Source organism: Erythrolamprus reginae, chromosome 2 (genome assembly GCF_031021105.1).
Source record: "Erythrolamprus reginae isolate rEryReg1 chromosome 2, rEryReg1.hap1, whole genome shotgun sequence".
Lineage (NCBI taxonomy): Eukaryota > Metazoa > Chordata > Lepidosauria > Squamata > Dipsadidae > Erythrolamprus > Erythrolamprus reginae.
In genome coordinates this window covers 197,779,320-197,792,054 of record NC_091951.1, presented here as the reverse complement: position 1 = coordinate 197,792,054, position 12,735 = coordinate 197,779,320, and the positions used below count along the sequence as shown (strand labels likewise).

Genomic DNA, 12,735 nt, shown 5'->3' with positions numbered 1-12,735 from the left:
ATAGGATTTTTTTGAAAAAAGAAAAAGGGCCCTCCCCACAAAGATCGTCCGTGGCGCGTGCGCACAACGTTCTCCCGGTTTTGTGAGGAAGAGAAACCAAACAAAAGCAAGCGCAAACTTTTCATTGGGTGGGCCCGCAGAAGTGCCGGCCAATCGGAGCAGGCTCCATTATTAACGTGGTGCCTCTCGTTTGTTCTGAGAGGCGGGTCTAACAACTCGAGAGGACTTTTCGTTCTGTTTCGGCTCCTTTGACTGGGGACGCTGTTGTTACGCGGACGGTTTTTTCCCCTTCATTTTCGTACTTTAACGGTTTCCTGTATCCGAAGACGGTCGAACCGTCTTAGAAGCTGGCATGACGGTTCCGCTCACCGGGCTGGGTTGGACTTCGTCTAATGTGCCGGTTGCTGGCTGGATTCCGGTGAGAAAAGCAGCCTCGGTCTTGCCTTGTAGCGCCCCGTCTCTTGAGGACGACCGCTCTTCGGGCGACGACGAGGCTCGCCGTCTTTCTTTACTTCAAGGGAGGCTCAAAAGGAAGGAAGGAAGCGAATTCCGAATTACTGTCTTTACCTTGCGGGCCCTTCTCACCGCTCTGGCTTCCTATTTCCTTATTTCTGCCTTCCTCCTTTCTTTAAAAACGGGCTGCGGGGGGGGGGGAGACGGAAGAGTTATTGAAGTTGGAAGCTCGAGTGGAGATTTCCAGACCCTGAAACGCGGGTTTTGATAACTACTTATTTATTTATTTAATTTATTTGTTTGGTCACGTACGTATTGGTAGTATACAAATATATATTTATATACATGATACTAGTAAAAGAGAAATATTAGGACAGGGGACGGAAGGCACTCTGGGGCACTTATGCACGCCCCTCACTGACCTCTTAGTACTTGGTACAGAAAGGGAAAAGTTTCCTTGAGCCGCCTGCCAGTTTTTAAACAAATAATATTTGTTATACCTTGAAGGTTATAAGCCTTCAACTAACTCTGTACAAACTCTGCAATAAGGTGGACCCCCCCCCCCCCCTAAATTTGCGTGAATCGCTTTCCCGATGAATGAAGGTAAATAATAAACATGATTAGTAATGGCTCCATTCCCGTTAGCCAAAATTCAGTCTGGTTTCTGGGACAGAAATAACCGTGGTTACTTTAGTCAGTTTATCTTGGCCCATAGTTTAAACTGCTCCCTTGATCCTGCTTGACGTTTTAATGGGTTTTTATTTCTCTCTCCCTCTTATGTATCATCTGCGCACACACACACATACACAGTATATACACTATGCATTCCTGGCTATCTACAAGAGCTGGGTCCATCCTGAAAGGATTGCCCCAGTCCTCATAGAGCAAGGGTCACCCAACTTGACCACTTTAAGACTTGTGGATTCATTCATTCATTCATTCGACTTCTATGCCGCCCAGTCCCGAAAGACTCAGTGCGGCTTACAACTATATAAAATACAAAAACAATAAAAAGTCAAATGTACAATCTAAACTATAAAACCCTAATTAAAACCCATAGTTAAACTATACAGTCAGCATGCATGCATACCATTCATACAATTTGGCCAATGATAGTTGTTAATTCATGGCCCCCAGGCCTGCCGGTAAAGCCAGTAGGGTGGGAGTTGATTCCATAGAGCCGGGGCGGCAACAGAGAAGGCCCTCCCCCATGGTCCCACCAACCTGCGTTACTTAGTTGAGGGTTTGCAGAGGAGGCCAACTCTGTGTGATCTTATTGATCTCTCGGAGGTATGCGTCCCGTAAATAGTTGAAGTCCACAGTCTTAAAGTTGCCAAGTTTGAAGACTCCTGTCATAGAGAGTTGCAGCCTTTGGATCCTTCAGGATAAGGTGTCACATGGTTAACTCTCTCCGGTGTTACATAGAATGCTGGATGATTTTTTTTTTTAACAGGAATGAAATGTCAGCTCACCTACAGCATTCAGTTGTTTGCTGTGTCTAAAGATAGATCGAGGGGTGTTATGCAAACCCTTAATCATGCATGGCAGCTGCTAGGATTTGGATGGGATATGTCCAACAAATGCTCAACTCAAAGAATGAGTTGCTGTAATATAACAACTACCTGATAAATATTGGATCTAGTAATGGGATCCAATTAGGGCTACTCTAATGCCCTCTAAATGAGGCAATTTATGGAGGGAATCTGGAATCTGGATTTAAATTTAAAAAAATCTTGCTTTTTAATTTTTTTTAAAAAACCATCAATTTTTATTCACCCTGCAAAAATGGCTTTCCTCATAGGTTCTGTCACATTTTATTTTATTTGTTAAATTTATTTGTTGACTATCCCACCATGGGGCTGGAATTCCCTAGCTGACAAGATCTGCCCCCCCCCCCCAAAGCTCCGTTTTGCACTGCAGTGCCGGACCAAGCCTACACACGCCCCAAATGGAGCTCTGGAGGGGTGCACACAGCTGAGACGATGGAGAGGAGACAGATTGCTAGATCTTTGCACCTCATGTGCACTTCACGAACCATGCATTCAATTAGCGAATGCATGGGCGAAAGGAGGGGAATGATCACGTTCAAAGTATGAGATTCACTCCCATGAATTCTTGGGTTACGAATAGAATGGGAAGGTTCCATGACATTTGTAACTCGAGGACTACCTATATTGGGAGAATTCTTGCTTGTGCTTTTTTGCCTTGCTTCATAAAAGTCTCCCCCTCAACCCTCTCATTTTTCTTAGATCACAGCAACTGTGGAAGGAGCACCTGCTAACTTTGGAAAAGGATTTGCACAAAAATATGGATATTACCTCTGCTTTACTGCATCCGTAGACTCTTTGGTAAGAAGCACACTTTGTTAAGAAGGTTGAAATTGAGGCTTGGTGCAGATAGTGTGGTTGGTGACTATTTTGGAATCTGCTTCTTTCCAGAATCCAACTGGGGATGTACTATATGATGTGGTAATCCTGAGTGAAAAAACGCCACTACCTTCTGGATATACGTATGTTAAAGAGTTTCTGGATCTCAGTGAGTGTGCCTGGCTATTTGGCTCATTTTATTCTCTTTTGTTCTAAACCTATAGCAATCTGACATGTCTTCTCCTAAACAGTGGCATGTAGCTTAGGGAAGATCCATGTGCAATCATAACAGCTAACCTGTAGCACTAACTACTGAATATTGCAAGTTATAATTATTATAAATATGGAAAATCATGATTGAAGTCTCAGAAAGAAAAAATGAATGTGACCTACTGTAGAATCTCTAATGGGGGTTATTTCCATTTTCTAATAAAAGATGCTATAATGGCTGTGATTGTTATTGTACTTCCGCTCCTTAAAGTGAGAAGTGCTCATCTGTACATGTTTGTGTTTGATTCCATTACAGGTAATCCTCGATTTATGACCAGTCATTTTATGACTGTTAAAAGTTACAGTGGCCACCAAATGAGTGCTTTATGGCTTATAATTCACTCCCAGCTGATGTTTTAAAGCCCCCAAAGCACTCCCAGAAGTTGTTAATGGTTGTGCTTTTGCAGAAGTCATTAGATGGCATTTTGGGTGGGTCAACTTTATGATTGGTTGTGGCATTCTGCAGCAATATGACTGTGATTTACAATGTTTTTTGCCAGTTTTTGGCAAAAAAAAAAAAAGCATTCATAAGAATGGGTTTACTTAATGACAGTCCTAAAAGACGCCAGACAGTTACTTACTAGTTATAAAGGTGCCCTTATTTACAGCTCTAACAGTTTACGAACAGATTTCCAGTCCCAATTACTATTATAAGTTGAGAACTAGCTGTGTGAGTCATGAATTCAGTTTCCTTTTTCTGCCATTCCCAGTTGTGATAAAGCAACATCATCATCATCATCATCATCATTATTATTATTAATTGGATTGTATGCCGCCCCTCTCCGAAGACTCGGGGCGGCTCACAGCATATAATATAAAACAGTAAATAAAAAGACAAATCTAATAATTAAAAATTACATAAACTAAAAACCCAATATATTAAAAATCAATCAAACAAAATCAAATCATAGTCATACATCACATTTATTGGCCAGGGGGCCAAATCTAATTACCTCAAGCCTGGCGACATAAGTGAGTCTTAAGACTCTTACAAAAGGCGAGGAGGGTGGGGCAGCTCCGGGGGGAGCTGATTCCAGAGGGCCGGAGCCCCCACAGAGAAGGCTCTTCCTCTTTGTCCCACCAAACGATATGGTCTGGTTGATGGGGCCTGGAGAAGGTCAACTCTGTGGGACCTAACCGGTCTCTGGGATTCATGTGGCAGAAGGCAGTCCCGCAAGTAATCTGGCCCAATGCCATGTATGTTGCCACTGGATTTTTTTCTTCTTTTATAATGATGAATTGTACAAATGAATGTAATGCTTAGATCTAGTTCCAATGTAACTTTGTGATTGGGACAAACTCTCAAACTTCATTATTGTGGCAAATGTTCATTAATATTCTTTTTTTTATATAAAAGATTGATTTTGCATGCAAAAAATACAAAAACGTGTATTTCATATGCTAATTGAATACTTACTAAACATACATAGTTATGTGTAATTTATTTTAATTTAAATTTAGAGGGGGAAAAGGAAATTAATTATATTTCATTAAATGCATAAGCTTACCAAACCATAACCATAACCATTTATGTAGTTAAAATTTATTTATAGTGATTCCTAGCCCCCCCCCAAAAAAACTTACCCCAAAAATGAAACTAGTCATTGGAAAATTATTATTATAGGAGTATTTTATAATTCACATGCTAAATTCTATAGTATTTGAAAATGAAGTTTGCTAGTTCATATCTAGATACATTGTGTTCTGTTCCTGAATCATTTCCATAAAGCCAATTGGAAGAGCCCTTGAATCTTCAAATGTTGTATGTGTGTGTGTGTGTGGATGTGCATCTAAGCATGCATGCATCTTCCATATGTGTAGCATTTTATAATAGGTTTGGCTGCTCTTTGTCATTAAAGAAACTTACATGCATGAAATGTACATACATCATGTGAAAACAATTAGTGCTTTAAATATTCTACATTGGATGTTTGTATTAGTAAATTTTAAAATAATTTGCTATTTTGATTAAGGGCGGGTTTGCAGGACCTTAGGTGGCCCTTAAAGCACCATAAACATACTTTTGACAAAAATCCCCATAATCACATATTCAGCAACACAAGATAATCTGATATGATTTTTCAAATAATTTATAGGACTGCCTATAAAGAGAAACTTTATAGGCAGTCCTATAAATTATTTGAAAAATCCTCTTCAATTTAGGGTCACATTTAAATCTGGACCATCTGTTGTTAATTAGTGTAAGTGAGGCATCTGGTGACTCCACCCAATTTTATGACTTTTTCACAGTCATTAAGCAAATCATCACGGTCATTAAGCAAAGTATCGCATGGCCATTATTTTTGACCTTGCCTGCCAGCTTCCCAGTTAATATTACTTGTCAGAAGCTGACTGGAAGTTTTCAAAAGGTGATCACATGAACTCTGGATTGTTGCAATTGTTGTAAGTGCAATCCAGTCTCCAAGTGTCCACATTGTGCTCATATGACCCAGGGAGCTTCAACAATTGTAAGTGTGAGGAGCAGTCATAAATACAACAATCACCTCATGTCTTGACTATTGCAACACGCTCTACATGGGGCTACCCTTGAAGAGTGTTTGGAGACTACAGCTGGTTCAAAATGCAGCCATACGAGCCATAGTAGATGTACCAAGGTACTCCCATATAACTCCAACTCTCCGAGAGCTGCATTGACTACCAGTTGGTCTCCGGACACAATTCAAGGTGTTGGTTATCACCTTTAAAGCCCTACATGGCTTAGGACGAGACTATTTACAGGATCGCCTACTACCTCACACTTCCCTATAGCCAATAAGGGCCCACAGAGTCGGTCTTCTCCATGTTCCATCTGCCAAACAATATCAGTTGGCAGGGCCATGAGGAATAGCCTTCTCTGTGGCAGCTCCAACCCTTTGGAATCAACTGCCCCTGAAGATTCGCACTATCCCTACTCTACTGGCCTTCCAGAAATCCATTAAAGCCCTGCTTTTCTGGTGGGCCTGGGACAATGAATGATTGAATGTATGAATGTTATTAGTAGGTTTATTGATTGTTTCTACATTTTACTTTGATATTGTAATTTTTCTACTGTTTTTATATGTTGTTAGCCACCCAGAGTCCACTGGAGTTGGGCGGCATACAAATCTTGTTAAACATTAAACATTAACTTTTTTCAGCACCATCATAATTTTGGTACCTAAACAAATGGTTATGTCGAGGACTACCTCTAAGTAAGAAAGGTTGAAGGCCTCTATTTTACTGAATCCATCAGAAAATAAACCAAAACTTTTTCCTACTGTGCTCCCATGACCATTGCAGGATATTGTTAATTTTTAAAATGCATTCTCCTACTGCAAAAAGATTTTCTGTCTTAATTTAGAACATCTGATGTACTTATGTACATTTGGAAATGACATGGAAGTTTATGTAAAATAGCCTTCATGGAATAATGTATGGATTTTCTACATTAAATGGGGTTGTGTTCAAGCATTATCAATCAAAAAATTACGTTTAGCTTGTACATGGTCCTTTCTTGGATGCATAGAGTGATTTCCCTACTTCCAAAGGCTGGATGCCTGTCATTTCAATGTCCTTTGAATGCAGCCTTATTTTTTTTGCCTCCTATTGTAGAAACCTCCGTCTCCAAGAAGAGGAGGCTATGTGTCAAGCTGATACCAATGGGTGTGGCAGAAACAGCTGTGTGTGACATCATGCTAAGCAGCAAGAGCAAAGTGATCCCAAATTACATACGCATTGGGTGAGGTGCTAGTATCTCTGTCCTCTTCTCACACACATTGTCACAGCTTTGAAAGATTTAACAATCTTTATTTGTATTCCTCCCACCTAGGGAAATAAGTGGTTTTGCCCTTTGGTGTAAAAAGGAACACATAAACAAGCCTAAACCCCTTCCCAAACCAAGGAGCCTTAGTCTAGAAATGAACCAACTTTCATTAGAAACATCAAAGTAAGTTTTGATCATTTTTCATTATATAATAGAACATACAGGTAGTCCCCAGGTCATGTTGTCCCCGACGTATGACGTTTCGTCGTTACGACGAACCGGGGACAGTTTCGAAGCCACTGCTGCCGCCTCCGGGCGAAGGGATCTCCACGGTGGGCGGCGGCTTCGCAGACCCTGCGGAGATGCCCTCCCGAACGGAGGTGGTGGCGGCTTCAAGGGACCAACAGCCGGTCCTCGATGCTGTGTTGCGGCAGCCTCGGAGGCTGCTGCCGCCTCCATTCAGGTGAGGGGATCTCTGCGGTGGGCGGCCTCGGAGGCTACAGCAAAGCAGCACCGAGAAGGACCTGCTTCAAGGGACCAACAGCCGGTCCTTCTCGGGGCTGTGTTGTGGCAGCCTCCGAGGCCGCCCATCACGGAGATCCCCTCGCCCAAACATACAGCAGGAGGCTTCGCCGGCTGTTGGTTCCTTGAAGAAGCCGCTGCTGCCGTTTAAGTCGGAATATTCGTGAAAATCGGAATATTCCAATTTACACCAAACTCTGCTTACGACGAGCTGCCATAAGTCGGGGACTACCTGTATATATTTTGGTATATTTTGTCGTGTTTTTTTCAGTAATGTATCTTAATACAAAATGCAAAAAACATTATGCCATGTAACTATACTGCTGGCTGCTTCCAATAGTTTATCCATTATTCAGACTAGATATGAACCAAGATAATTTTGTAGGGTTTGTAGGACTAAAGAAATAGATTGGATAACAGCATCAGAAAGACAGGATCTGAAGCAATGTTGGGATGAGAGTCCTTAACATTAAGACTTTTCCTGGGATTGTTGCTATTGCACCTCAGAATGCTAGATGAAGAAATAAATAATCATTGTTTGTCTACTTCTGGAAGTACCCATGTTAGAATTTGTCTTAAACAGTGGAGAACAATAGAGAGAAACTAGACGTTCTATTTAGAAAAGCAAGGATAAATTTACTTGGTGTAGTAGGTTAAAAGTTACTGAAACTTACTCATAAAATAAATTCATTAAACCTCATGTCATACCTCTGATGAAGAAAAGGGCAAGCTCAGATATTTACTAGTTGTATAAAAGTGGCAGCAGTCAATTGACCCATGAAATTATGTTCCGTAAAATGTTAACCCCTAACATCAATAATTGTTGATAACTATTTGTGGGCAAATGCACATTGCACAAAATGAACCAGAATTTTGCTACTTATAGGGGTAGATTTATCCTGGTAGAACAAAGATTTGTTTTTTGAGGTTCTACAAACACCTGTGAAAGCTAATAAAAATTCTGAGGAATGATTGAAACAATACAGTTCATAATCTACTAACAGACTATATGTGTTTCTTCATTTTAATCCTTTCAGTGTAGACACACTATCTATTGGTTCCAAAAGGCAAGCTACCATTAAGAAAAATGAATCTATATATGATACGTCAAATGCCTGTGGTATTTCAGGTAAGTACCTTCTGTTCAAGGTGGTGAAGCATATACTGCTTTTACAGGAGAAAGAATAATAGAACTGAACTTAATCCAGGGGGTATATTTATTCTTTCTTGAAATTTGGCACGATTCGTCCCATAGGTCTTTTTATAATTAAAGCGAAATGTGAACTTTTGTTATATATAACCCAGTAATATGACTGCTCTGTTTACATTTCTCAGGATAGAACAGGTGCCATGGTTAAAGATTAATATATCTTCACAGGAAGAAAATGCTGTTGTTTGCTTACAGGAGGAAAGCAGTTTTGAAATTGGCCAGTCCTTTTAACTCTAGAGCAATGGTTCCTAAGATTGGGCTCATTTGATTTTTAATGAGGGCAGTTGGAACTTTGTTTATACCAAGTTAAAGCCTTTCAGCCTTCTTTCATGTGGGTAGGAGTTCACTTTTTGAATAGTAAGAATTATATGGGGGGATCAGGATTTTAGAGATGTTTATTATTTACTTACTTACTTACTTACCTATTTACTTACTTACTTAATTACATTTATAGGCTGCCCTTCTCGCGGACTCAGGGCGGCCTATAAATGTAGGGTGGGACATGGCCAAAAGGTTGGGAACCACTGCTCTTAACCTATCTGGATTATACTGACTATCAAGAATCAGACTATAGGACTAGATCTTTATTTGATGTTTTATTTAATAATTGGAATGCGTAAAATTTATTGTTCTAGATTCAAAATATTCCAAAACACTCTAAATTGTCCTTATGGTTGTTTAAGATAGTCTGCAGTTTTTCAGGAAACAAATTTTAAAAATTTTAGAATGTTATCTGGCCCCAATCTAGGCTTGTTTCAGCTGGTACACCATGCTTCTACTTCAGATTTACTTCTGGAAAGCCACTGGACCGTGCCTAAAATGTGAACAAGAAAAGAATAGACTCAGGCATGCTTTTATATATGCTTTGGCATATGAAGCACCTGGAAATGTATTTGGAATTAGATGCTTTTAATGTGCTTAATGTCTTTAGTCATATTACATTATATTTGTTGAAATTTAATAAGGTTCTAGATTAAAGTGAACAAAGTAAAATTAAATGCAGGCCAGAATGATCATGGGGACTGGGATGCAATGTGTTTTGGAAGAAGTTGCACTCTGAAAGATCAACTTTATAGTGCTTGTTAATTTTGTATTACCCCCAGATTTTTCTCATAGCAATACTGACACCAGCTTCAGCCTTTCTGAGGTAGTCTAGCTTATAAGAGGTCAGTTTTAAGGTTGATAGCCTGATTAGTGGAACATGATATAGTAATTGAACATTGAAAAAAACCTACACTAATTGTCCAGTTGTTTTCTTGGCCTATAAAATACAGTAGTTCTTGACTTAACCAAAATTTCTGTGGTGAGAAAGTTGTTAAGTGTTAAGAATTTTGTCCCATTTTATAACCTTTCTTGTCATAGTCGTTAGGTGAATCACTGCAGTTGTTATGTTAGTGACAGGGTTATTAAATTAATCTGGTTTTCCATGAACCTTGTCAGAAGGCTGCAAAAGGTGATCATACGACCCCAGCATACTGCAATTGTCATAAATATGAATTAGTTGCCAAGCATCCAGATTTTGATCACGTGACCATAGGGATGCCACAATGGTCATGATACTTTTTTCAGTACCATTGCAACTCTGAATGGTCACTAAATGGCTATAATTTGAGGACTACCTCTTGTTTTAGTTGTCTGTTTTGCAGCTTTCTGTAATTCTATTGAAATGAGGCTGCAAATAGTGATGCAGCTTCCGACACTGTCCATCTATTATTGCACTTAGAATATCCATCCTGGGAATTGTGTCACATTTTCTAATTATTGGCTTGAAAACATTACTTTTGCAGAGTGATTTCTTGTACAGTACAGGAGAAAGAGCCTTCTGTGTTGCTTTTTCTTGGGTTTAGAAAAATCTATATGAAGATGTTTCGGTAATGTGGGTGTTTGAATATATTTTATTACATTTTATATAACATTTTAAACCCTTTATTATTGTATTATGATTCATTGCGTGTCGCCTTGATGACCTGTAAATAATCAGCCTCTTTAAAATATTCTTACTTGTCCTTTTGGCAATCTGAACCGGAGTGTTTGTTTCCTTCTTAGCCATAGATGGAGTCCCCTTTACTCTGCATCCTAAGTTTGAGAACAATGTCACTCGTGCCACTGTAAGTATTTTCTGTTAAGAGTCATGCAACAGTGTAAAGGACAAAAATAGATGAAAAGTATAGATTTTTCTAGGAACATATATCTATTACTTCCTTATGCAAACTTCATTATTCTGGAAATGAAACGTTGCAAAAAATATTGTCTCTGGGCCATGTCAGTCCAGAATAGAGTCAGCTTCTAGAATGAGATTTCCAAAGTAGAAGTAGCTTGAAGGCGTTCCAGATACATATGGAAATAACTCCTCACCCCAATGGTATAGTCTTGAGTTCCATTCTCAGATTAATAAATGTCTGGCTTTCTCCAACTTACTTGAAACTACCACTTACAGTATTCCCAGCCAGCATTGTAGAAATGGCCTTGGCACACAGGTGGTATATTATATGGAAAAATCCAGTGAATACACTTTAAAAGAATGACTGGTTAATGAAATAGATAATATACTGGCTGTCAAGTTACTTTTACTTTTTAAAAAACTTACCAGAAGACTTCTCAACATTCTTCTGACCTAATTCAATTAGATTAAATGTTACTAATGTAGCTGTTTTGGAGTAAGAATTTTAATTTCAGTTTTATCAATATTGATGGAAATAATTTCTATAAATTAGTCCAGATTAATTGGCTAATTGTTATATTTGCTTTTATTTTCTAGGCACTTTCTATATTTAAAAACCTCCACATCAAATCTCTTGCTGACATTGAGAAAGAGGTAAGCAAAAATTTAAGATTAATTCAGACTCAGATCCTTGTTCCATTCAGATCACAGCTAAACAATTTTGCCTAGCAAAATCAAATGTGTCAATTCCTTACAAACATGTTCATGTATTATAGCTGAGCTGCAAGTCCTTCTGGTTTTGAATATGAAGATCTTGCTTTTTTTGTACCCTTATTTTTTTGCTTTTCTACAGTACGACTACAGCTTTGTAGTTGAAAGAACTGCAGCTGCGAGACTCCCACCCACCATTTCATAGCATCAGTCGTTTCCTTGAGAGTTCTTTCCACTCGGGGCTTATGGTGGTCAAGCTGATTCAACTAAGCTGATGAAGTGACTGCCTCAAAGGGATTGTGCTGTTGGGGTATCACTGCTTTACTAGCTGAAACTGGTATAATCCTGCTGATGCAATATTTTGTTATAGGTACGTGTAGAACTACATTGGTACCTCTACTTAAGAACTTAATTCCTTCCGTGACCAGGTTCTTAAGTAGAAACGTTCTTAAGTAGAAGCAATTTTTCCCATAGGATTCAATGTAAAAGCAAATAATGCGTGCAAACCCATTAGGAAAAAGACAAAAGGTCGGAATTTGGGTGGGAGGAGGAGGAGGAAGAAGAGGAGGAGAGTCGCTGCCGAAGGAAGGAGGTGAGGTGAATAAAAAGAAATCCCAAACTTTAAGGCTTAAAAATAAAAGGGACTGAGGCGGCGAAGAGGAGCACGCACCTCCAAATCACCTGGCGCAAGGCTGCCTCCCATACACTGGCTGCTGCTACCTGCTGCCTCTTCCTTCCCATGCTGAAGGGCTCCCCTCTCCTCGCTCACTCACTTTGTAGCTGGTACCTTTCCTTAGCTGTGGTGACTCCTCAGCTGCCCAGAGTGAAGGGAGCATTTCTTTCCTCTGGGCGCTGGCAGAAGTTTATTCCCTGTCCAAGCGCCCAGAGAAAGGAAAATGCTTTGTTCGCTCTGGACTGCCAAAGCCTCCTTAAGTGCCACCAAAAGGCTCCTCTGGCAGCCCAGATGGCTGGGATTAAAGGGGGAATGGCAGGTAACAGGCCAGGCCTTTGTGCCGCTCTCAAATTTCCTGGGAAATTTTTCCAGGCTTAGGTTCTTAAGTAGAGGCAAAAAAATCTTGAACACCTGGTTCTTATCTAGAAAAATTCTTAAGTAGAGGCATTCTTAAGTAGAGGTACCACTGTACATAGTTTTTCTAAGCATATCTACTTTCTTTCTGAATGTTTAAAAATAAAAGGCTTATTCTACCAGCAAAGTTATTTCTGTACTTATTTCTGACTATTTCATTCTGAAACATGTATTTCTGCTAATAAAGTATGTTTATGAAAAGTGAAAAATATT

General features: G+C 39.6%; 1 protein-coding gene across 1 annotated transcript; it reads left to right on the top strand.

The window, feature by feature from the left end:
- The first annotated feature begins 195 nt into the window (after window positions 1–195).
- On the top strand, window positions 196–12,731 carry MVB12A (multivesicular body subunit 12A). The gene is made up of 9 exons (XM_070741072.1): window positions 196–418; window positions 2,703–2,801; window positions 2,892–2,988; window positions 6,681–6,807; window positions 6,898–7,014; window positions 8,391–8,482; window positions 10,610–10,671; window positions 11,322–11,378; window positions 11,578–12,731. Exons 1-9 carry the CDS (start codon window positions 353–355, stop codon window positions 11,638–11,640), a joined length of 780 nt encoding a protein of 259 aa, XP_070597173.1. The 5' UTR covers window positions 196–352; the 3' UTR covers window positions 11,641–12,731.
- The last annotated feature ends 4 nt before the right edge of the window (window positions 12,732–12,735 follow it).

Coding starts and splice junctions, on each gene's coding strand:
- MVB12A (XM_070741072.1), top strand. CDS start 353: ATGACGGTTCCGCTCACCGGGCTGGGTTGGACTTCGTCTAATGTGCCG. Junction 6,808..6,897: donor CCAAATTACATACGCATTGG/GTGAGGTGCTAG, acceptor CCTCCCACCTAG/GGAAATAAGTGGTTTTGCCC. Junction 8,483..10,609: donor AAATGCCTGTGGTATTTCAG/GTAAGTACCTTC, acceptor TTTCCTTCTTAG/CCATAGATGGAGTCCCCTTT.